The sequence below is a fragment of the Eretmochelys imbricata genome, chromosome 1 (assembly GCF_965152235.1).
Source record: "Eretmochelys imbricata isolate rEreImb1 chromosome 1, rEreImb1.hap1, whole genome shotgun sequence".
NCBI lineage: Eukaryota > Metazoa > Chordata > Testudines > Cheloniidae > Eretmochelys > Eretmochelys imbricata.
In genome coordinates this window covers 298,082,756-298,106,527 of record NC_135572.1, presented here as the reverse complement: position 1 = coordinate 298,106,527, position 23,772 = coordinate 298,082,756, and the positions used below count along the sequence as shown (strand labels likewise).

The 23,772-nt window shown below is 41.3% G+C and overlaps 1 protein-coding gene across 5 annotated transcripts in view; it reads left to right on the top strand.

Annotated features, from left to right (window-relative positions):
* SRGAP1 (SLIT-ROBO Rho GTPase activating protein 1) overlaps positions 1–23,772 on the top strand; it is a 239,278-nt gene that overhangs the window by 129,262 nt on the left and 86,244 nt on the right. For all 5 annotated transcript variants that reach the window (XM_077833521.1, XM_077833502.1, XM_077833492.1 and 2 more), the window contains exon 4: positions 8,218–8,280. In XM_077833521.1, coding sequence (XP_077689647.1) covers positions 8,218–8,280 — 63 coding nt within the window. The remainder of the gene's footprint in view (positions 1–8,217; positions 8,281–23,772) is intronic.

Genomic DNA, 23,772 nt, shown 5'->3' with positions numbered 1-23,772 from the left:
ATCTAGTCTGACCTTCTGCACATTGCAGGTTACAGAACTTCATCCACCCTCTCCTGTAATAGACCCCTAACCTCTGGCTGAGTTACTGAAGTCCTCAAATTGTGATTTAAAGACTTCAAGTTACAGAGAATTCACCATTTACACTAGTTTAATCCTACAAGTGACCCGTGCCCCATGTTGCGGAGGAAAGTGAAAACCCCCCAGGGTCTCTACCAATCTGACCCAGGGGAAAATTCCTTCCCAACCTCAAATATGGCAATCAGCTAGACCCTGAGCATGTGGGCAACACCCACCAGGCAGATACCTGGGAAAGAATTATCTGTAGTAACTCAGAGCCTGCCCCTTTTAATGGCCTGTGTCGAGTCATTGGGGATTTTTGCTACTGGCATTCGCCGATTGTCCATATGCCATTGTAGGCAGTCCCATCATACCATCCCTTCCAAAAACTTATCAAACTCAGTCTTGAAACCAGTTAGGTTTTTGCCCCCACTGCTCCCCTTGGAAGACTGTTCCAGAACTTCACTCCTCTGATGGTTAGAAATCTTCGCCTAATTTCAAGCCTAAACTTGTTGATAGCCAATTTATATCCATTTGTTCTTGGGTCCACATTGGTGCTTAACTTAACTAACTCCTCTCTCTCCCTTGTATTTATTCCTCTGATGTATTTAGAGAGAGCAATCATCTCTCTCTTCAGCCTTCTTTTGGTTAGGCTTAACAAGCCAAGCTCTTTGCCTGCTCTCATAAGACAGGTTTTCCATTCCTCAGATCATCCTAGTAGCCCTTCTCTGTACCTGTTCCAGTTTGAATACATCTTTCTTAAGCTTGGGAGACCACAATTGCACACACTGTTCCAGATAAGGTCTCTCCAGTGCCTTGTACAATGGTACTGACACTTTCCTGTCTCTACTGGAAATACAGTGCTATAGGGCAACAGCTGTGCCACTGTAGCTTTTTAAGTATACACACAGCCTTAATTTATTAGTGGAGATTCTGCTGCAGCTTCCCTTTAGACAAAATAGTAACGGTTACTAGAATAATTGCGTATTATGGGAAGTGCAGCGTCTTCCAGGCACACTAACATCATTTTTTTCCTCAGACTGTTATTTCCAGGAACTGATTCCACTGCAGATTATCTCCTTTTTGTCTGGTATCATTTTGTATGTTTCTGCCACTTTTTCAATGAGGTCAAAAGCAGCATTTTTTTTCTATACTTAGTTCTTTCTCAGGCAGAGAAGGGAAGGGAAATTCAGGAGACCTCTTTAAAAAGCTTTAAGACCCAAAATGCCTAAAAAGTGCAAATAAGGAAGTATTTCAAGAGGAAACTCTGGAAATGATACTTATAAAGTCAAGGGATGATCTAGCATCAGAAAACTTATTTGCACATTTGGGGGGAGGCTTATGGGGGGGGGGGGGAGACGACATTCTGTTCCAAAAGTATTAAGTCCTGATTATGAAACTGATCTCTTTTTTTTCCTGTCTAGGTTTTCAGGGTCAAAATTGGGTTAGTTTAATCTAATTCAGTATTGCCTACTCTCACTATACGATCATGATTCTAGCAATTTTGGGAGGTGTTTTTTTACCTGTCTCATAAAAACGTGATGAAAGACTGCCAACTCCTGAATTTTACCTTCTTCAAAATGGACACTGTCTTCTTTTTACTGTCAATGGGTCTGTTATGAGCTGGGTGAAAACCTGTTATGGATTGAACTAAAACCATATTCACCCTGATGTGTGAACGTGCCCTTCACTGAAGATAGTTGAAGAAAATAGAGGGGGCATACCTAAAACAAGTCCTAATAGAATCTGCCCAGAAACTAGCACCAGGTGGGCAGAGGGTTCCACTGGGTATTGTGACCAAGTGTGGGAGGGGAGGTAGATGGGAGAACACACACAAACTGGGAACAGACAGCTCAGATAGAGGGGCAGGACAAGAGTGAATAACAAAAAAAAAAAAAAAAAAGCCAAGCACAGCTTGAGTACAGTGTGAGTCGGGAAAAAGAGAGAGAACTTTTGAGTTTGTTGGCTGAACAGGCTTGGGGCTCTAAGCTAACAAGTTGCTCCTTTTGTTTTTGGTTTCTCCTGCATTTGGAGAAGCAGGACTTTGTACATTCTTGTAAATAAACAAGATTGCATAAGAGAGAATACCAGACTCCATCAATTTCTACTCCCAACTGGTACGTTCCCAGGGCCCCAGAATTTGACTAGCCACTTGGGTTGAAAAGGGAAACAGGTCTGAAGTCAGCAAGATGTCTGCCATTCCCTACAGTCTGTCTGCATATGAAAGTCAGGGTGCCCTTTATAAAGTTGGCTGCCACTAGTTCATAATTGATGTTCTGTGTGCTGGATGAACCCTGAACTAATTGTATCACCATTTTGTAAAATAGGAAAAATGCTGGTATTAGGTGAGGAGCTGGCTGAAACTTGGGTTTTCTTGTTCATGGGAAATTTCAATATGGTAAAATTTGCATTCTGATTTGGAACAAAACAAACCAATTTTACAAAAATTTCCCATGAACTGGAAATTTTAAAAAAATGTTCGGGAAACATTGTCACATGGTGTTTCTGAAAGGAAGTATGCTCCCTTGGACCCGACAGCTGCTGGTTGAGACTGATAAGAATCAACTTCAGTCAGCAGCTGCCAGGGCGCTTGCGTTCTGCAGCGCCAGGGCAGCCCTGCTATGTGGACTGTCCTGGGTTCTGCAGCTCCAGGGCAGCCCTGCTATGTGGACTGCCCTGGGGCCAGAGACCCCCAGCCTCCTGGGCCAGCTGGCTCACCAAGCTACAGGAGTCTGACAGCACAGGAAGACAGCTGGCCTAGGATTCTGGAAGCTCTGGGGTCCCTAGCCCCAGGACAGTCCACATGGTCGGGCTGCCCCAGAGTTCCCTGCCTTAGCGCAGTCTGCATGGTCTGTATGCTTCCAATTTAGTGCTCAAGCTTTTCTGCCTTTTAGTTGCCAGCATATAAAAGCAATACAGATTGCAATTTTATGTGCAAAATGAACATCACCGTAACACAGAGCCTCAAACAGCAGAGTTCAAACCTATTAAAATGCTGTGTTTTTGCAGATCTTGTCAGGCAGATGGGGTAGATGTGCTTCAATTGAACAATAAAGGAATAACAAAAACCAACAGATATACAATGATACTAGCTGCTGCTGTGTCAATAAACAACTGTATTAATACATATACACAAAATTCTTAACTAGAGTTGTGTATTTATAGTTTATAAAAACTTTATTTCTTTGGGCAGAAATCATAACGAGCTGAGATGAACATAGCTCCAATATTTACAGTAAAAGAGGTTGAGGAAGCCAAGCACAATAAATATTTAAGTTCCATAATCTTGTAATTAACTGGAATTATGACTATCTACCTGCTGTAGTTGAAAATTATAAAAACACATAGAGAATCTCTGCATCATTTTCTTCTCATTAAGATTTAAAGGAATTACATTTAACAGTTAAAGGCTAGATAAACAATTAATCACTGCAAACTGGTAGATCTGGGCCAATTTTACTTTGGTTTAGCTATCTGTCTATAGAGAGTCACTACAGCTGGTGAAAGCTGTATTTTTTACAACGGCTTATATATGATCTTTTCTGAGCATAACAAGCCAACTCATTTAAGAGAAATATTCCATGAATAGTGTCACTGAATGCTGTAACTGATGGTAAAATAACATGTCCCACACATAGGTGTTAACAGCATTTCAGGAAAAATTCAGCATAATTAACTATAAAATTTAAATGAAAACCAGTCTAATAATAATTTTGGGCTCAGTGCTGCTCCAGTTGAAACTGATGGGAATACGTGCACTGAGTCAGTGGGAGCAGGCTATTAGTGTGTAGTAAAATGTTAGGTAATGAAAAGTAAACAATAAATCTAATGAAATCTTGATATGCTACCATTATGCATATATGCCAGTGCTGGTTAGTGTTTAAAGTGTCATTAGAGAGAGCAAAGCATGTATTGTTTAGATTTTATAATTTGTTGGCAATCATCTTTTTTCTCTCTTGCAGTTTTAAACATTAGGTGTGAGACTTTGTTTCCCCAAAAACAATTCCCACCTCCCCAATGTCAAGTAGTACAAAATAGGTTTTATATTCGGCCCCACTCTTGCATAAGTTTATGCCTGTGTTTAACTATAAGCATGAGAGTCGTCCCATTGACTTACAGGTGCAGGTCACTAATTTGTACGGTTTCTGGATACACTGATATTTACTGTACCAAATAAATTTAGGAACAATAAATATGTAGGGGTTTTTTACGTTTATTGTGATATTGATTAACACCATTTGAAGACAATCGATATACTTTGAAACTGGATTAGGAATTACTGTAATTGGTTTAGTGGAAGTTGTGTTTATAGTTTAACACAAGAAGATCACTATTAATCCATTTTTATGAGGTTGTATTAAGACCTGTGGTCTTTGCTTTTCTCTACAGTTGTTGGATCTGTGTTATCTCGAAAATTTTAAGCTGAATGAGGGTTACACCTCAGTAAATTTCTTGAGGTTAGAGTGAAGACCAAGGCTTCTCAAAGCTTGTTTTTAGGATCTTGAGAGACTGGTAAGAGATACTGACTTAGCTCCAGGAAAAGGTGTGCTATATCTTGCATGCTATAATTTGGCTTTGCTGAGGATAAACTCCCAGAGGAAGGTAACATTCAAGCATACTAAAGTACTGCAGGAGAGGAGAATAAGTAGCATGACTGAAAATGAGGAGGGAGCTGTTAATAACTGAAAAGAAAAGCACTGCACATCTGAGGCATACACACTATATATTACACACTAAAAGCCTTGTTACTAGCCCCTTGAGCCATTTTTTCCTGATGTTAAATACTAATGCAAAATGCATTAGTTCGTGAGAGTTAGTCCATTGGACTGCTAGGAACTGGGGGTTAACAAAATCCCTTCACTTATTTATCCCCTCTTCCCCCCCCCCCAATTACAATGGCTAAGTCAGAAATAAACTGCACATCAGCTCCATTACAAGGTTCACTCTGCAGTTCCCAACCTCTGTCTGCTGGGGTCTCTCTTGTGATGAACTGGTGGAATGGGTGCCATATTCTGTATCCCCTCTATCCATGACCCTGCACAATTGCTACTCTGTCCTTTTTTCTGGCCATTCTCTGTCTCTGCTGTCTTCAGTCTGTTCTTTTCCTGCTCATCTTGGTGTTTTTTGTTTTGTTTCTCTTTTTTACTTTCTATTTTATAATTTTAGCTTTCTACTTTTAAAGCTCCTTCTCTCCAGTGGACTTTCCTCTACCCACCCCTGAGCCCCATTCATCCAAAATCTTTGTGCTGCTTGGGAGAGAAGAGAGGGGCATGCCGGGGATGATCATTGGTGGTTCTATAAAGCTGAGCTACATGTGAATTTGTGGCTGTGCTGAGAACTGCAGAAGCTGGGGAGAAGTTTGAGCCAGGGAGCTGCTTCCTGACACAGGAACATATCCCATGGCTAGTTGATTTAAGGCCCAACAGAGGAGCAGTAGGAAAGGCACATGGTTTTCAAAGAGGTACCAGATACTTTAACTGTAACAGTATTTGCAGTGGGCACATCGTATTGGGTTGCCTTCCCTTTGCCCCGCCTTCAACACACACCTGAAACTAGTCTGGGCACTTGCCTGCCAGATTAGGAAACACTGCTTTAGAATCAACATTACTCTCTTTGGGTTTTGATTTGTCAAGTTCGGTTTCAGGCAGTAAAATGTAGGATGTGAAAAAAAATTGGAAAGCGTCCAGCGGAGGGCAACAAAAATTATTAGGGGCCTGGAACACATGACTTATGAGGAAAGGCTGAGGGAACTGGGATTGTTTAGTCTGCGGAAGAGAACAATGAGGGGGGATTTGATAGCTGCTTTCAACTACCAGAAAGGGGGGTTCCAAAGAGGAAGGATCTAAACTGTTCTCAGTGGTAGCAGAACGAGGAGTAATAGTCTCAAGTTGCAGTGGGGGAGGTTTAGGTTGGATATTAGGAAAAACTTTTTCACTGGGAGGGTGGTGAAGCACTGGAATGCGTTACCTAGGGAGGTGGTGAAATCTCCTTCCTTTGAGGTTTTTAAGATCAGGCTTGACAAAGCCCTGACTGGGATGATTTAGCTGGGGAATGGTCCTGCTTTGAGCAGGGGGTTGGACTAGATGACCTCCTGAGGTCCCTTCCAACCCTGATATTCCATGATTCTATGATAATGCTGGCTGAAAAATATGGATGTATTGAGTTGGGGTTGGGGACTTATCTCGCCTCAGGGTTTCTCCATAGATTTATTTCCAACCTCAAGTCCTGGTGTATAGTCTTGTTACTACCATGTTGTTTATATATCTTGGTCTGCAAAAATATTTTTAACACAGGCTGATCATATTTAGTTCCATATAAAAGATTACCTGAAGGAAAACAGGTCTGAGTTCTGTGAAGTGATCGGCAAGCTGCAGCAGAGTCATTCTGGGCTACCATAAAGCAGGATTGTTAACTTTTAGAGGTAATGTGCCAAATAAAGCAATGAAAGTAGTTTAGAATATTTTAGGATGCTTTTACTGTGTTTCAGACCAATGATTTGCAATATGTTGCAATACATCATGTATCTTTACATGGTGTACTATAAACTATGTAGCTTGCAGTACTTGCTCTTTAGTTATCATAACATAAAATGCATTAGTCTGGATTTTGCAAAGACATTGAAGTAGTAAGCCTTGTTTGCTAGACTTTCAAATGGCAGAACCTACTTGAAGGAGAGATTCAGCATTAAAATATTCCAAACTTTCAAAAGCATAAAGAATGTGAAAGATTGTGTGGGGTATCTGTATAACAGAGCTTCAAAACTGCTGTCTTGATGTGGAACTGGATTCTGTTATGACTTAGTTACCAAAGCTGATTGTCTGTTACACAACATGAATCTTGCTAACCCTTTTCTGTCTTCCAGGCTCTCAGAAAATGATCAAAAATCATCTTGCCTTTAAGGCTTCTAATAAAAATTGAAAACTGATGGTGTAGGTGTGACATAGCTTTAGAACATAGGGACAGCAGGGGGAGGGGAAGCAAATGAAAAATGTCTGTTCCAGAAATTTTGTTTAATTTTCTTGGAAAGTGTACTTGATGGCATGTATCCTCTGGCTCTTTGGGGAATTTGGGTGTAGTATAAAATGTGTGTTTAAGTACAGTTATTCCTACAGGTGTTTCACTGATGTCTAAGTATGTAAGTCGCTAAGATGCGAGTTGCTATGCCACAGATGATTTTTCTTCATCTAATATATAAGCATATAATGCTTTCCACAGCTAAAAATCTCAGTCTATCATGAGATTGGTTTTCATTTGATTTTTAGGCTAAGTGGTGGTTATCAGTTTACTCACAAAAAGCAAAAATGTGTTGAGATCCCACACTGTAGTTTAGCTAGATGCTATGATGATAGGCACTAAAGCAAAAATATTAAATAGGCAGTTTGCCAGAGTCTATGAATCTTTTACATAATTGCTTTCCAAAGACTGCTGTACAATTGCCTGCAACTCTTGCACAGTTGCCACCATTTTCATCTGACTGAACTGTTACATGGACAAAAAACAAAGGAATCTATTTGAATGAGGCTCCAATTAAACTCTCCTGTTTTGACATATTTGCTTTCTTCACTAACCAGTGCCAAGTATTTCTTCTCTATGGGTCATAATGAAAGCAAAGACTCAGTGCAGAAAAGTTAAACAAAGCTGTTTCAGCTCTCTGTTCCATGAAAAATTATGCAGTTGTTTATCTGTTTCAAAGAGGAACTACAATTACTGCTTGCATAAATATTTACATAAAAGTATAGTTGTATGTACTGAGAAACAAAGGCTACACTCATGATAGAAATGGATAGGATATCCTAGAATGTTATGTTACAAGTGGTTTATTATGTATGTGTATCGCAACAGTTGTAAAACAGTATACAGTTTTTAAAAAGCCATATAACATTAATCCTAAACTTTAGCCTTTGTGTTGGCACCTAATTTCCTGATACTTCATGGGAATCGCACTCTTAAATCACTTCTGGATCTCCTATTAGAAAATTTCTCTCCAGCTGTTGTCTGTCTCTATATCATTGAATCATTAATTTTTAGTGTACTGGAATTCTGTCAAAATGCCATCTTCACAATCTTTATTGTGCTAGCTTTCAAATATGAATGAATGATGAATGCAAATTTCTGTGGAGATTTAAGTGCCTCTTCGTAATAATTTCTTTTTAATTACAGAGCAAAGAGATTGCATTCCAGCTTCATGAAGATTTAATGAAAGTTCTAAATGAGCTTTATACGGTAAGCACATTTAGTTAGCTTCTGTTGCAAGAACTGTTTTGTACAAATTGATTTCTGCACACTGTAAGTATCCCTTTAGATGACAACCGTTGGTGCTGAAATTAGGGGTGGTGCTGCACCCCTTGGCTTGAAGTAGTAATAACAGACAATAAATACATGGTTTCCATCAGCAGCACCCCCACTATAAAAATTGTTCCAGCACCCCTTATGGCAACTTGCACCAATAGAAATACCACAGTATTTTTGTCTTGGCAAAGTCCAACCAGTTGTTTTTCCTCTCAATGTTTCGCTGAGCTTTATACATTTCCTGAAGTAGGTAAACATGCTTAGTGCAGTGCACACCTTATTTATCAGCTGAAATGTTCTGTCTTGCATGCTCATTATAACCTTTCCCAATCATTCATAATTTTTGTAAGAATTGATCCTGGAAACACTTACATTGTAAGCATCAAGTAGTCCCATTGAAGTCATACCACTATGCCATGGCTTCTAATGAATATTAAATTCTGTCACAGTATTAATATTTAAGTGTGAGTTTTGTTTTAAGTAGGGCTGTCAAGCAATTAAAAATTAATCAATTAAAAAAATTAATCACAATTAATCGTGCAATATTAAATAATAGAATACCATTTATTTAAATATTTTAACATTTTTTACATTTTCAAATATATTGATTTCAATTATAACACAAAATATAAACTGTGGAGTGCTCACTTTCTCTTTGATTAGAAATATTTGCACTGTAAAAAACAAAAGAAATAGTATTTTTCAGTTCACCTAACACAAGTACTACAGTGCAATCTCTTTATCATGAAAGTTTAACTTACAAATGTAGATTTTTTTGTTACATAACTGCATTCAAAAATAAAACAATGGAAAACTTCAGAATCTACAAGTCCACTCAGTCCTACTTCTTGTTCAGCCAATTGCTAAGACAAACAAGTTTGTTTACATTTATGGGAGATAATGCTGCCTGCTTCTTATTTACAGTGACAATTGAAAGTGAGAACAGGCGTTCACATGGCGCTTTTGTAGCTGGCATTGCAAGATATTTACGTGCCAGATTATATTAAACATTTGTATGCTCCTTCGTGCTTCGGCCACCATTCCAGAGGACATGCTTCCATGCTGATGACACTTGTTAAAAAAGAATGCGTTAATTAAATTTGTGACTGAACTCCTTGGGGGAGAATTGTATGTCTCCTGTTCTCTTTTACCCGCATTCTGCCATATATTTCATGTTATAGCAGTCTCGGATGATGACCCAGCACATGTTCATTTCAAGAACACTTTCACAGCAGATTTGACAGAATGCAAAGAAGGTACCAATGTGAGATTTCTAAAAATAGCTACAGCACTCGACTCAAGGTTTAAGAATCTGAAGTGCCGCTCAAAATCTAAGAGGGATGAGATGTGGAGCATGCTTTCAGAAGTCTTAAAAGAGAACACTCCGATGCGGAAACTACAGAACCCGAACCACCAAAAAAGAAAATCAGCCTTCTGCTGGTGACATCTGACTCAGACAATGAAAATGAATATGCATCATTCCACTCTGCTTTGGATCATTATCGAGCAGAACCCGTCGTCACCATGGACACATGTCCTTTGAAATGGTGGTTGAAGCATGAAGGGACATGCGAATCATTATGGTATCTGGCACATAAATATCTTGTGACGCTGGCTACAACAGTGCCATGTGAACGCCTGTTCTCACTTTCAGATGACATTGTAAATAAGAAGCATTATCTCCTGCAAATCGTAACCAAATTTGTTTGTCTGAGCGATTAGCTAAAGTAGGACTGAGTGACTTGAATGCAGGTTTTTTTATATATTCAGCAGGAGTTAAGTGTGGGAGGAGGCAGGGGGTTGGGGCACAGGATGGGGTGAGGTGGGCTCTGGGCGGCTCTTACCTTGGGGGCGGGCCTCCCCGGAAGCGACAACATCACTCCGCCCCCAGAGCTCCCATTGGCCGCAGTTCCCATTGGCTGCAGAACTGGCGCTTGGGGCAAAGGCCGGGTGCAGAGCAGTCTGTCATGCCTCTACCTTGGAGCTGAGCTCAGGGGATGTCGCCACTTCCAGGGAGGCGCAGAGCCAAGTAGGGAGCCTGCCAACCCCCCCACCGCACCCCACCCCAGGAACCCCCCTGAGCATCCAGGCTGCCCCCACCCCAGGATTTAGTCAGAGATATATAGTTCAAGTCATAGACAGGTCACAGACCATGAATTTTTTTTTTACTGCCTGTGACCTGTCCATGACTCTTACTAAAAATACACGTGACTAAAATTTGGGTCTAGTCATGAGCAATAAACAAAAACCATAAAATTATTGCAACCTTTTCAGTGTGAAAAAAGTGAAGGGAAGCAGTTGCATTTGGTTCAATTAAGTGAAAGGTGGACTCGTATTGATCTCTCTCTCCTTTGGTTTGTTCTCTTCCTTGCATTTTTTTTTTAATGGAATGATCAGTTTCCACTCATGCAGTTGTTAAAATTAAAATCTTTGAATGCTGACTGGCATTCAGGTACCCCCATGCATCTCTGAATTCCCTGAGTAAGAAGAAGGATTCAAGTTTTTAATCCACTGAAAATGGTGTATGAGGAAGGATTTATAACCTGTAGCATAATTTATTATTTTATAAGAAAGGGTCATTAAAATTACATGACTTTCCAGGTTTAAAAAGCTGCTGTGCTCAAAGATGGATTAAAGACCATCAGAGAGAAAAAAAGTGAGCTAGTTATTAGCTGTAATATCAAGTAACTGCCTCTTTGAGGAGCAGGTGTGGTCATTGTAAATAAATTATGTTTTAGGATTTCTACTGGTTGAGTTTCTCAGTAAGGACCATATACTGTAAATAGATATGCTTGGGCACATCCCTGTATCTGTGCAGAGCCCCACTGATTTCAGTCGGGTTCCACGTGGCCTCAGGTATCTGCCCAGGTGTGTCCATCTGCAGGACCTAACCCTTAACAGAGACTTGAGCTTGTAGGACCAGATGGAGCCAAAGCAGGGACTTTTCATCCTTTAGACATTCCAGGCAAACCTTCTCTGTCCCACAGTGATTGGTTGTTTACTCCAACCCTTCCCCTCTCTCCTCAGTCTCCTCACATCAGCTTCACTCCACTCCTGACCCACTTCCCCTGTCACCTGCATCCCCTGCCTTGTCTTTTCTTTCCATTTAGCTGACCCCTTCTAAGTAAACCCACCCAAAACAAAACTAATCGAAATCATGGCACTAACATGATGTTTGCTGCTATCACACTGTTGACTCTGCTTGTGTGTTCTAACCCTTTCCCCACCCTACATCTGTCTTGTCTATTTAGACAATAATGTCTCATTGTTTCCTTGCATTCCCCCATCTGTCTGTTTCCATCTGTTGTCTCTTATTTTATACTTAGATTGTAAGGTCACTGATGCAACAACTGTCTTTTTGTTCTGTGTTTGTACAGCGCCTAGCACAATGGGGTCCTGGCCCATGACGGGTTCCCTGGTGCTATGATGATACAAATAATAAATATAATCATTCTAGCAAGCCTTAAAGAACTTTTTTAACAGCAAGTTACGTGTTAGAGAACTTTAATACTCTACCTGGTTACTTTAAGATCATTGGCTGGAAGCAAACTATTATTCCACATCCAAAGGAGTTATCTTTTGAATGACAAGAGACCGTACCATCCACTCCAAACATTTTAGAAGTTCAGGCAAGCCTGGCCATTCATATTTCCAGAATGCCCAAACTCTTTATACTGTACAACCTCATTTATCCCAAGGTTTTGTGGGACATTCAGAACTTTTTGATAAATGGATTGTGTTGACTGGGGCTTCTCTATGGGCATCCCTGCTGATTTTTGTTCAAAAATTTATAAATGGAACCTTTTAAAACTTAGGCTTGATCTCATGTGCAGATTGCTAAGTAAGTGGTGCAGGAGTAGTTTTGGAAATAATGCTATAACAGATGTTCTAAGCTTTTTGTATTAGTGAGGGAGCCAGAAACAAAAGACAATTTCAAAACCCTTCATTGGAAATCCAGTCTTGCACGTCTACCCAGGGAAGTCATTTTTAGCCTGTTCAAGGATGGCTCTCAGAAGACCTAATCTAAAGCCTGCTGTAGTCAATGGGAATATTTCAGTGGTCTTTGTATTCGTTCCTTAAAGTCAATAGACAATGTTGTAGATTGAGAAAGAAGAAACTAGCCCAAGAGGAAAAATGGAAAAGAGGTCACAAAAGAATTCAAGCTATTAGTCACCTCCTATTGAGTATAGAAAAGGCTTATAATTTTGAAAAATAGCTCTTTTTTGCTCAAAGGCATTTTAAGAATTTGAAAGTATAAGCCTATAATGAAACCCCAAACTCTGACCTTTGAGAGAGGCTACAAAGTGATATTGCTTCGTGTTCAGTATGACAAAGCTTGGAATTGAAAAACATGTAAATGAGATGAAATATCTCCAAAATTCAGGCACACTCTGGAATACTAAAAACCTACTGACACTTTATGGAAAACAATCTTTTAGAGACCATTATGTTGATTTATACTTTCTCTGTCTCTTTCCCTGTTTTCATTAGTATGGACTTCTCTATGAAAACAGGATTCTTGTTGCTTAGGATTTCATCTGTTCCTGTTGTTTTCATAGTCACTCTCTATTTGTAACATAATTAGTGTTATGATGTCATAAACAGGATTGAGGTAATAAACAGCAGGAACAGATGATCCTGGCTTCCAGTGGATAGCCAAAGAACCATGTTGATTTTGGGGAAGCATAGATTCTGAGTGCTGAGCCCCCTTTTTTCCCCCCGGTGGGCAAGAAGGGCTTCCCTGGAGGAATGATCTGTGGAAAATCACACAAGAGAAACATCAGTTTTCCTCTCCCATAAGCCCCTACTTGTGGCTTCTTCTGTGGGAGGAGCCATCTGGCCCATTGTGTGAAATATTCTTGTACCTCGTACATGATACTGAAATGTTTCGTGCATACATCTGTGTATTATTTCAAGACAAATAGTCTATGTATTTTAATTTATTTCAGTAAAATTCTCACTGGTTTCTGCACTTGTTCTTATATTATTATTCAAAACATTCTGCAGAAAATAATCAAATATTTAAACTTCATGGTGAAGTATTGCAAATTCAGTACATTAAAAGTGACAACTATTTTTAATTATGTATGTACTTTCCTTTTAATGTGCCAGTCAATCAGTGTTTTCATGTTTCCAGCACCCCACCCCAGCTGCTTCACCCCTTTCTCTTGCTCCAGTTTCTACTGCTCCCTAAATCAATGTAGATTAGTAATTAGCACTCTGAGTTTCTTCACAAGTGTATAAACTGTTGGAGCTAAATATCAGATCTGTCACTGCTGATGAGACTAGAAAGGGGGATATAATGTGTTCTGCAAAAGTAAATTCTGGGGCCTGAGACAGGCCTGGATAGTGTCAGTGTGTACCTCTATAGATTGTGCATGCTGCACTGGGACCTGAAGGATTGCCCTCATTAAGGGTGTGTGTGTGTTAGATGAGGACCAAATATGTTTCCAACTTTTGCTGCTGTTTGTTTGCTTGGAGAGACCAGTTTTCATAGATTCCCAGTCCAGAAGGGACCACTGTGGTCATCTAATCTGGCGTCAGGCCATAGGACTTTCCCAAAATAATTGCTAGAGCATAGTTTTTAGAAAAACATCCAATCTGGATTTAAAAATAGTTAGGAATGGAGAATCCACCACAACCCTTAGTGAATTGTTCCAGTGGTTAATTACCCTCACTGTTTTAAAAAAAAAAAAAAAAAAAAAGTACACCTTCTTTCCTGTCTGAAATTATCTAGCTTCAGCTTCCAGCTATTGGATTGTGTTATACCTTTGTCTGTTAGACTGAAGAGTCCATTATTAAATATTTGTTCCCTGTGTAGATACTTAGACTGTAATCAAGTCACCCCTTAACCTTCTCTTTCTGTAAGGTTGGGTTAATGAGGCAACAGAACATCAGTTTCTACTGTAGAGCCTCTTTGCAACAGAAAAGGCTAGAGCTTTAAAAAAATAAAACAAAACACTTCCAGGCAGGTGAAAATACAAAAAATCTTGGAATCTGTCATTTCCCACTATCTCTGCCCATGCTTCATCAAAAGGCTGCAGACAATCCAGTATCCACAATCCACAGAGGTACACACTCGTAACTCCCAGACCAGACTTTTCAGGATCTGCCCAGATTCACCAAAATGAAGACACTTGTGTCAAGGTGAACGAGGTGTACTTGTGGCACATTAGAGACTAACAAATTTATTTGAGCATAAGCTTTCGTGGGCTAAAACCCACTTCGTCAGATGCATGCAGTGGAAAATACAGTAAGTAGATAGATATAGATATACACACAGAAAACGTGAAAATATGGGTGTTGCCATACCAGCTATAATGAGAGTAATCAGTTAAGGTCAGCTATTATCAGCAGGAGAAAAAAAACTTTTTGTAGTGATAATCAGGATGGCCGATTTCCAACAGTTGACAAGAAGGAGTGAGTAACAGCAGGGGGAAAAAATAAGTATGTGGAAATAGTTTTATTTTGTTTAATGACCCATCCACTCCCAGTCTTTATTCAAGCCTAATTTAATGATGTCCAGTTTGCAGATTAATTCCAATTCAGCAGTTTCTCGTTGGAGTCTGTTTGTGAAGTTTTTTTGTTGTAGTATTGCGACTTTTAGGTCTGTAAGCGAGTGACCAGGGAGATTGAAGTGTTCTCCGACTGGTTTTTTAATGTTATAATTCTTGACGTCTGATTTGTGTCCATTTACTCTTTTACGTAGAGACTGTCCGGTTTGGCCAATGTACATGGCAGAAGGGCATTGCTGGCACATGATGGCATATATCACATTGTAGATGTGCAGGTGAATGAGCCTCTGATAGTGTGGCTGTTGTGATTAGGTCCTATGATGGTGTCCCTTGAATAGATATGTGGACACAGTTGGCAATGGGCTTTGTTGCAAGGATAGGTTCCTGGGTTAGTGTTTTTGTTGTGTGGTGTGTAGTTGCTGGTGAGTATTTGCTTCAGGCTGGGGAGCTGTCTGTAAGAGAGGACTGGCCTGTCTCCCATGATCTGTGAGAGTGAGGGATCATCCTTTAGGATAGGTTGTAGATCCTCGATGATGTGCTGGAGAGGTTTTAGTTGGGGGCTGAAGGTGACGGCTAGTGGCTTTCGGTTACTTTCTTTGTTGGGCCTGTCCTGTAGTACGTGACTTCTGGGTACTCTTCTGACTCTGTCAATCTGTTTCTTCACTTCCGCAGGTGGGTATTGTAGTTGTAAGAACTTGTAAGCTTGACAGACAGCCCCCCAGCCTGAAGCTCTTTCACCTCCACATCTACCAATGTGATATATGCCATCATGTGCCAGCAATGCCCCTCTGCCATGTACATTGGCCAAACCGGACAGTCTCTACGTAAAAGAGTAAATGGACACAAATCAGACGTCAAGAATTATAACATTAAAAAACCAGTCGGAGAACACTTCAATCTCCCTGGTCACTCGCTTACAGATCTAAAAGTCGCAATACTACAACAAAAAAACTTCACAAACAGACTCCAACGAGAAACTGCTGAATTGGAATTAATTTGCAAACTGGACACCATTAAATTAGGCTTGAATAAAGACTGGGAGTGGATGGGTCATTACACAAAGTAAAACTATTTCCACATGCTTATTTTTTCCCCCTGCTGTTACTCACACCTTCTTGTCAACTGTTGGAAATCGGCCATCCTGATTATCACTACAAAAAGTTTTTTTTCTCCTGCTGATAATAGCTGACCTTAACTGATTACTCTTGTTATAGTTGGTATGGCAACACCGATTTTTTCATGTTTTCTCTGTGTGTGTGTGTGTGTGTGTGTATATATAATATATATATATATATATATAAAAAAAAAAATATACACACTACAAAGTTAGTTTGACATAAGCCACCATGCATCAACCTAGTTATTCATGTGTCTACACTTAACTTTGTCTCCCACCTATGTAAGCTAACCATTATGCAAACACCATCTCCCTGAGTGGCGTTGAACCATGGATGATACACTGAGGTTGACGCAGCGCAAATGTAGACACTACATTACCTGTGTTGACACAGCATTCTGACCTCCAGGAAATCATCATGTTCCCCTTGGCTCTTCTTGCAGCTCTGCAAATACTGGATGATTGTACATCCTATGCTTGCAATGCTCATGACAACAGTGCAGGGCTATGCAGGCTTGATGCTTCTGTCAGAGATAGTGGACAGCGACAAGTCCCACAGGGGTTTGTGAGATTTTAAAAATAGGCATGAAAATTATGGGATAGAGATGACAGTATGAGATGGAGAAACTTGCATGATGGAAACATGACTCTGCAATCCCGGTCATCCCTCTAAGACTTGTTTCTGCCCCAACATGCATTGCCAAAAACTTCTGAAAAGACAGTGGATGGTAGTGAGTTGTACACTGCAATACCTACCTACGGTGCACCTCACTGTGCATCAAAAGAAGCACCCTTGTGAGTACGCGAAGTGCCAACACAAGGTGCCAACTATGCATAGACACAGGCAGTGTACTAACTGTGGTGGTTTATGGTAGAGCACATATGGTGAGCTTCAGGTGGTGGAATCTCCATCCTTAGAGGTTTTTAAGGCCTGGTTTGACAAAGCCCTGGCTGAGATGATTTAGTTGGGGTTGGTCCTGCTTTGAGCAGGGGGTTGGACTAGATGACCTCCTGAGGTCTCTTCCAACCCTAATCTTCTATGATTCTTCTTCTTCATAGTCCGCAGAGAAAGTGAGAAATAATTCTCTTATCTCTGACCCAACTCAGCATCAACCCAGGTTTGATTTTCTGCAAAGGCAACAGAGCCTTCTGAATCAGTTTCGTACCAGACACGGAATTTGCGCTGCAGTGGAATTTCAGTGGCATTTTAGAGACAGTCCAGAATGTCAATGTGGGTAGCCACAAACCCTGACACACATTGTTGAGGACTGCAAAATGACTCAACTTTCTGGAGGTCTTCATGCATTAAATATCGTTGATAAGAACGCTGTGGCTTGGCTTGGATTGCATACACCAAATAAATAAATAAATCAGAGTATCCGCTTTCATTTAAACACAGTAAGTCCTTCTAGACCTTATGGTAGAGGAGACAATCTTGAAAAGATCACCAGAGTGTAATTTATGCAGTGATGTCTGCCTGTGTCTGCAAACAGCCTGAAACAATAGCTTTAAGAGGTGTTAATCGCTTCATGTACCTCAATGGGCATTTGCTGCTCCAACTGAGAAACTTGACCCCAGGAATCTGGCCATGAGCCTAGGGCCTTGGATTGCCTTAATCCAGCCTTGGCCATATACAGTTTTAATAGATTCAGAGGGACTGCAGTAAGTGGTAAGTAAACTGTATTTAAACCTGGATTTAGAATGATCCTTTTGGTGTTTCTCCACTCCAGTCAAATCATTTTGCAGAAGTTAAGTGATAGTAATGACGGACAATATGTGCTGTATGACAGGTTTCAGAGTAGCAGCCGTGTTAGTCTGTATTCGCAAAAAGAAAAGGAGTACTTGTGGCACCTTAGAGACTAATGCTCAAATAAATTGGTTAGTGTCTAAGGTGCCACAAGTACTCCTTCTCTTTTTGTGAATATCTGCTGTGTATATCAAAGACCAGGAATTTTTGAGGCATCCTAAAAATACGTGTTGGTATCCTCTACTCAGCTGTCAAAACCTTCTGCCCTGACAATTTTCGTAAGCAATACAAAAATCTGTGGCATGCTGAAGTCTGAAAATGTGGGGATAGTGCAAAATAAAATGAATTTAATATTAAAATAAATAACACGGGCTGTTGTACCGATTGTATATCTCATTGCCTTATATAATTCATTAAAAATCTCCAGTGTTTAATTTTAAAGGAAGTTGCTACAGAATTTTCATTAGGAGTGCCACCTAATACAATGATGATACACAGAAGTTTATGTCCAACTTATTGCATAGTACTAGAGATTTGATAGATAGTGAGGTCAGTAATGCCAAGATGGCAGTAAAACATCAGTGATATTTCCAGGACTTGCATCAGAGATTGGTATGGAAGTGAGTAGGATGATGAAAATGTCTAATATCCAGTCTCCTAACAGTCCTCTAAACAGAAGTGTGAGAGACCAAGGAAAATGGGAAATTAGTATAAGATTTTGCTTTATGTCTCTTGGGAAGTGCCAGCTGGCCAGATTAATGAATCACACACACACTCAATTTCCAGGAAGAAATACTACTTTACTGGAGGCAGTTTTGAAATAAATCAAAGACAGTAATTTCAGCAACAGTAAGCTGGTGTTCTGTTAAATGCCTGTTGATGTGGACACAGCAGCAAAATGAGGACAGACACATGCATGGAATTAAGTGGCAGACCACAACTTTAACACGGGGGAGGGGCACTACCCACTCATCACCCATACTTTCCTATACCAGCCATTTAATTGGTTCCAGTGCTGCAGGACTTACCATAGAACCCATAAGGCGGGGTATGCTCTCTTCAGCCCTACCCCGCAGGACTCAGTTCTTTCTGAGTCCTAGCACCCTTCCCCGCCCCCACAAGAGGACCGAGGGTGCAGCAGGGTGAGGACCTCAGCCCACGAAGGCCAGAAGGTCTCATCCTATCACATGAGCCCAAGGCCCAACACCAAAATCCCAGGTCTTTTACCTCTAGAAATCTTTCTTTCTCTGAGCTGCACTGGAAACCAGCCACAGGGAGTGCCAGCAACAAGCTTGGTCACTCTCCACCCAACCACGCCACCTGGTATCGCACCACTTGCTCAGTCCATGTCTGCACATGCCGTAGCCGTATGTCAGCACCTCCGTCTGATGGATATACACCATCATCCCTGAAAACTTCTGGCCGATTGTAATGGATGTCCCCATGGTGTATCATGGAACCCCCTTTCTCCAGGAATATCTGGGTGACCCCATTATTTACTTTTTCTAATCTTTCCCACAAGGGCTCTAGCCCTTTTTTGCAAGTGAGTGCAGAAGTGGTACAACCTGATCCCACTGCATGCCTCTTGTGGATACTAACAGCTTTAGCACTGAATCATAGAATCATAGAATATCAGGGTTGGAAGGGACCCCAGAAGGTCATCTAGTCCAACCCCCTGCTCGAAGCAGGACCAATTCCCAGTTAAATCATCCCAGCCAGGGCTTTGTCAAGCCTGACCTTAAAAACCTCTAAGGAAGGAGATTCTACCACCTCCCTAGGTAACGCATTCCAGTGTTTCACCACCCTCTTAGTGAAAAAGTTTTTCCTAATATCCAATCTAAACCTCCCCCACTGCAACTTGAGACCATTACTCCTCGTTCTGTCATCTGCTACCATTGAGAACAGTCTAGAGCCATCCTCTTTGGAACCCCCTTTCAGGTAGTTGAAAGCAGCTCTCAAATCCCCCCTCATTCTTCTCTTCTGCAGGCTAAACAATCCCAGCTCCCTCAGCCTCTCCTCATAAGTCATGTGTTCTAGACCCCTAATCATTTTTGTTGCCCTTCGCTGGACTCTCTCCAATTTATCCACATCCTTCTTGTAGTGTGGGGCCCAAAACTGGACACAGTACTCCAGATGAGGCCTCACCAATGTCGAATAGAGGGGAACAATCACGTCCCTCGATCTGCTCGCTATGCCCCTACTTATACATCCCAGCTGAAGCCCAGCTGAGATCCGTCTGCTGTCCTGGCAGCGTCTTATGGCTCCAGTGCAATATAGGGTGCCAACAAATCCAAACATTGCGTACACTCTGGGTAGCTTCTAAAACAAACAAGCACATTGGGTTACGTATGTTTTGCCGTTCCCTGCCATCTTTTCCTTGGTGCAGACATAAGTCCTGTAGCCCTTGATTTTTAGTGCTCTATTGCCTGCACCTAACATGGTCCAAAACCCTCTGCAGCCACTGACATTTCACTGATCCTGAAAAAGTAAGTACTACATTTACCCTGGTGAAGACCACAGTAGTGCAGGGTGTTTTTCAGTACCATGCTGAATTGATACCTTGTCAGGAAGCTGCCATCACACATGAGAACAACAGGCCTGGTTGCAGGCCCTGGATTTTAGTGAGACTCTTATCTCCTTTATGGGGAACAAGTGCTCGTCTGCACATTCCTTTAACGCCACATAGGTCCCTCTTCCCTTCTGGTCTGTTTTTGAGTACTGTAAGCACAAGGACACCACTCCTGCACAGAGTTGCACATCTGTTACATTTAACGCACTCTGGGACCTGTCCGCAGCTCTTATAGACATCAGCTGACTCACTCTCAAAGTGCCAAAGAAGGCAACAATAAATGTCGCCTTAAATAAAATGGACTGCCTCCTACAGCTGCAGCCCCAGGCAGAGCCTTTGGAAACTCCAACAGAGTGGGTAACCTGTCGTCACTCTAGCCCTCACCCCTCCAGGACCACCCTTCTAACAGTTTCCTTGCTATGAAATGCCCGCATGGGTCTGGGAAACCCACCAACGTACTCCAGAAGGATAGACCCACTAGCCGGCCAGAGATAGTGAAGGGAGCCCACCAGTGGTGGGTCAGAGGCACCACTTGTTGTGGCCCCTGATGTGTGGGTATAGGCCACCCACAATGAAGCCCTTCCTGTTCCCTAAATTTCGCTAATTCTGAACGGCTGGCCTTATAGGTCCTTAGAGTCCTCAGGGCAACCAAGTTTTCAACTAATCCTACTGCTGTCATGAGCCAATCCCCAAGTTGTTGGGGCAATGGCTGCAAGTCCCTGCTGGCCAGCTGGGTTTGTTCCTGCAGTTGGTCATCCTGAGAGCAAGAGAGCATCAGTAACACCATTATCCACTTCCAGGACATTTACTGCATGATAAAGGATGTTAAACCACCCACAGTGTAAAACAAAGGCCGTCACCAGCTTCATTTATTGTCTTATGACAGGGATAAATCATGCATGCAAATCGTGCAGCAAAGTCATGAAAGGGGCTAGTAATGCAATAAAAATAAGGTATTCAAAAGTTTAACAAATGTGGGGGGGGTGCCAAAGATGATCATAGAATACCAGGGTTGGAAGGGACCTCAGGAGGTCATCTAGTCCAACCCCCTGCTTAAAGCAGGGCCAATCCCCAATTTTTGTCCTGATCCCAAATGGCCCCCTCAAGGATTGAACTCACAACCCAGGTTTAGCAGGCCAGTGCTCAAACCACTGAGCTAGCTCTTCAGCTGGAGAGCCATTTGGTCCAGGGCTAGCCCTGGACATGGTTCCAGGGCCACACTCATGGGGCTCCCGGCCTCCTAGGGAGCTCCCAGGGGAGTCGTAATGGAATCCCTCCTGTAGCAGGCAGAGCCCCCATGCCAAGGGAGGCAGAGATAGACCCTCTGCCCCAGGGAAAGAGGCCCCAGAATTCTTACCAGCCTTCCTCTGCAACTTGAGGACTGCTGTTGCTGCTGCTGGAAGCAGATGAGTAACCCTTTCTCTGCTAGAATGGAGCCGAAAGAGGTTCCACATAGCCCCTGCGCTGGGCTAAATCCTGAGATCTGGGGATTGCTGGTCAATTAGCACCCCTGTCCCCCAGCTGGCTAAATGGGTGACAGAGGCTCCTAGGGGGAGGAGCTACCTATTGTCCTCTAGCAAGTGTCCCCCTTTCACCACTTGCCCCATCAAGTTCCACCACCCATTGATGCAGTTGAGTAGCGTTTTCATGATAAACAAGGGACAAGACTATTAATTATGCAGTTTTATTATAAAAATTAGATTTGTTCCTTCTCTCAGCAGATAATGTTAATGTCTCGTGATATATCTTGGTGCTCTGGGCAGCTCTGATAGTTGGGGGGATGGGAAGTTTTCAACAAAAGAAGTTTAAATTTTTGAGCCAGACCTCAATCCACTATTATGAAAAATGCAGAGCGATGGGAACAATCCTATAATGTGATAGCAAAGAGGAAATGAAAAACAGCCTTTTAACAAAAAAACTTCCTGCCATGTCCCCACAAAACCCAGTTGTCTTACATAGCACAAATTACTTTCTTATTGATGGATCTGCACAATGAATTTGTGCATTTAACTAAAATAATTATCCAATTTTTCTGTAATATGCACTTCACCATGATGCGTGAGTGCCATATACTGCCCTCCATCTACATACTGAACTCCTATCAATGACACTGAGGCTTCCACACTAAAATCAAGAGTAATCTATTTCTTTGCAAATAGAATACTTGTAATTTGGTGCAGCATAACCCTTTCCAGCCACTTTTAGGCTGACTTTGTCATAAAATAGAATATGAGGGTTGGAAGGGACCTCAGGAGGTATCTAGTCCAACCCTCTGCTCAAAGCAGGACCAATCCCCAATTTTTGCCCAGATCCCTAAATGGCTTCCTCAAGAATTGAACTCACACCCCTGGGTTTAGCAGGCCAACGCTCAAACCACTATCCCTCCCTCTAAGATGATCATAGAATACCAGGGTTGGAAGGGACCTCAGGAGGTCATCTAATCCAACCCCCTGCTTAAAGCAGGACCAATCCCCAATTTTTGCCCTGATCCCAAATGGCCCCCTCAAGGATTGAACTCTCAACCCGGGGTTTAGCAGGCCAATGCTCAAACCACTGAGCTAGCTCTTCAGCCTTTGTTGGGGGTCAGAAATCCTTATTTTAAAACATCTGTAATGCACCTATAGCACCTGCTAAATTGGCAGAATTAAACTCATTTTATTTTATAGGAAGACTGATACTGCATTTAAAGATGTCTGTCAAATACAGAACAGGAGCGCACTGTGTCTGTCATGATGACAGCCCAGCATTTGTGAAATTATGACCTTGCTCTTCCTCTTCAATGAACACTTGATGGCAGATCAATAACCACTTTTGGGACTAATTAAAGTCACTACAGTGATGTATATTCTGACTGTATGGCCTATCAGTTCAACAGTTTGTCAGGCAATTGAGAGGAGCACTGTACATTTCACCAGGATATTTGTTCCAAATAATAGCTTGAGGACCCAGATCAGAACTCTTTGTACAAGAAAATCTCCCATTGACTTCTGTAACTGAATTGGACCCTAAAAGAATTGCCACTGAAATATCTAAGTATTGATGAGCAAGATGGATATGTATTACTGATTTGATTATTTTTTAAATTGTTTTTAATTTTAAAATGCTGCCATTAGGCAGGAAATGCATCATAAATCTTATTGATCTTGTCTTTGTCTTATTGATCTTTGTCTTGATCTTGCATTAACTTTGAATTTTCCCATTATGTTGTAGATTTGCACAAAGAGTAAAACATCCATATATTTGAAATAGCGGTTTCTTTAAAAAATATTTAGAAGTCAAGGTGTTTGTTTATCTCATATGGAGGGCTTTTACTAAATAAACAAAACAATAAGAAAATAAATTATAGGATAATTTAATCATTCCAATAGAGAGGCACATTCTGATGGGCAGCTTTAAAATTTGTACTGAGAATTTGTAATTCATTTAAAGAGACACTGACTGGCAGTTTAGTTGCAAAATGTAGGGTGTTTTTACATTT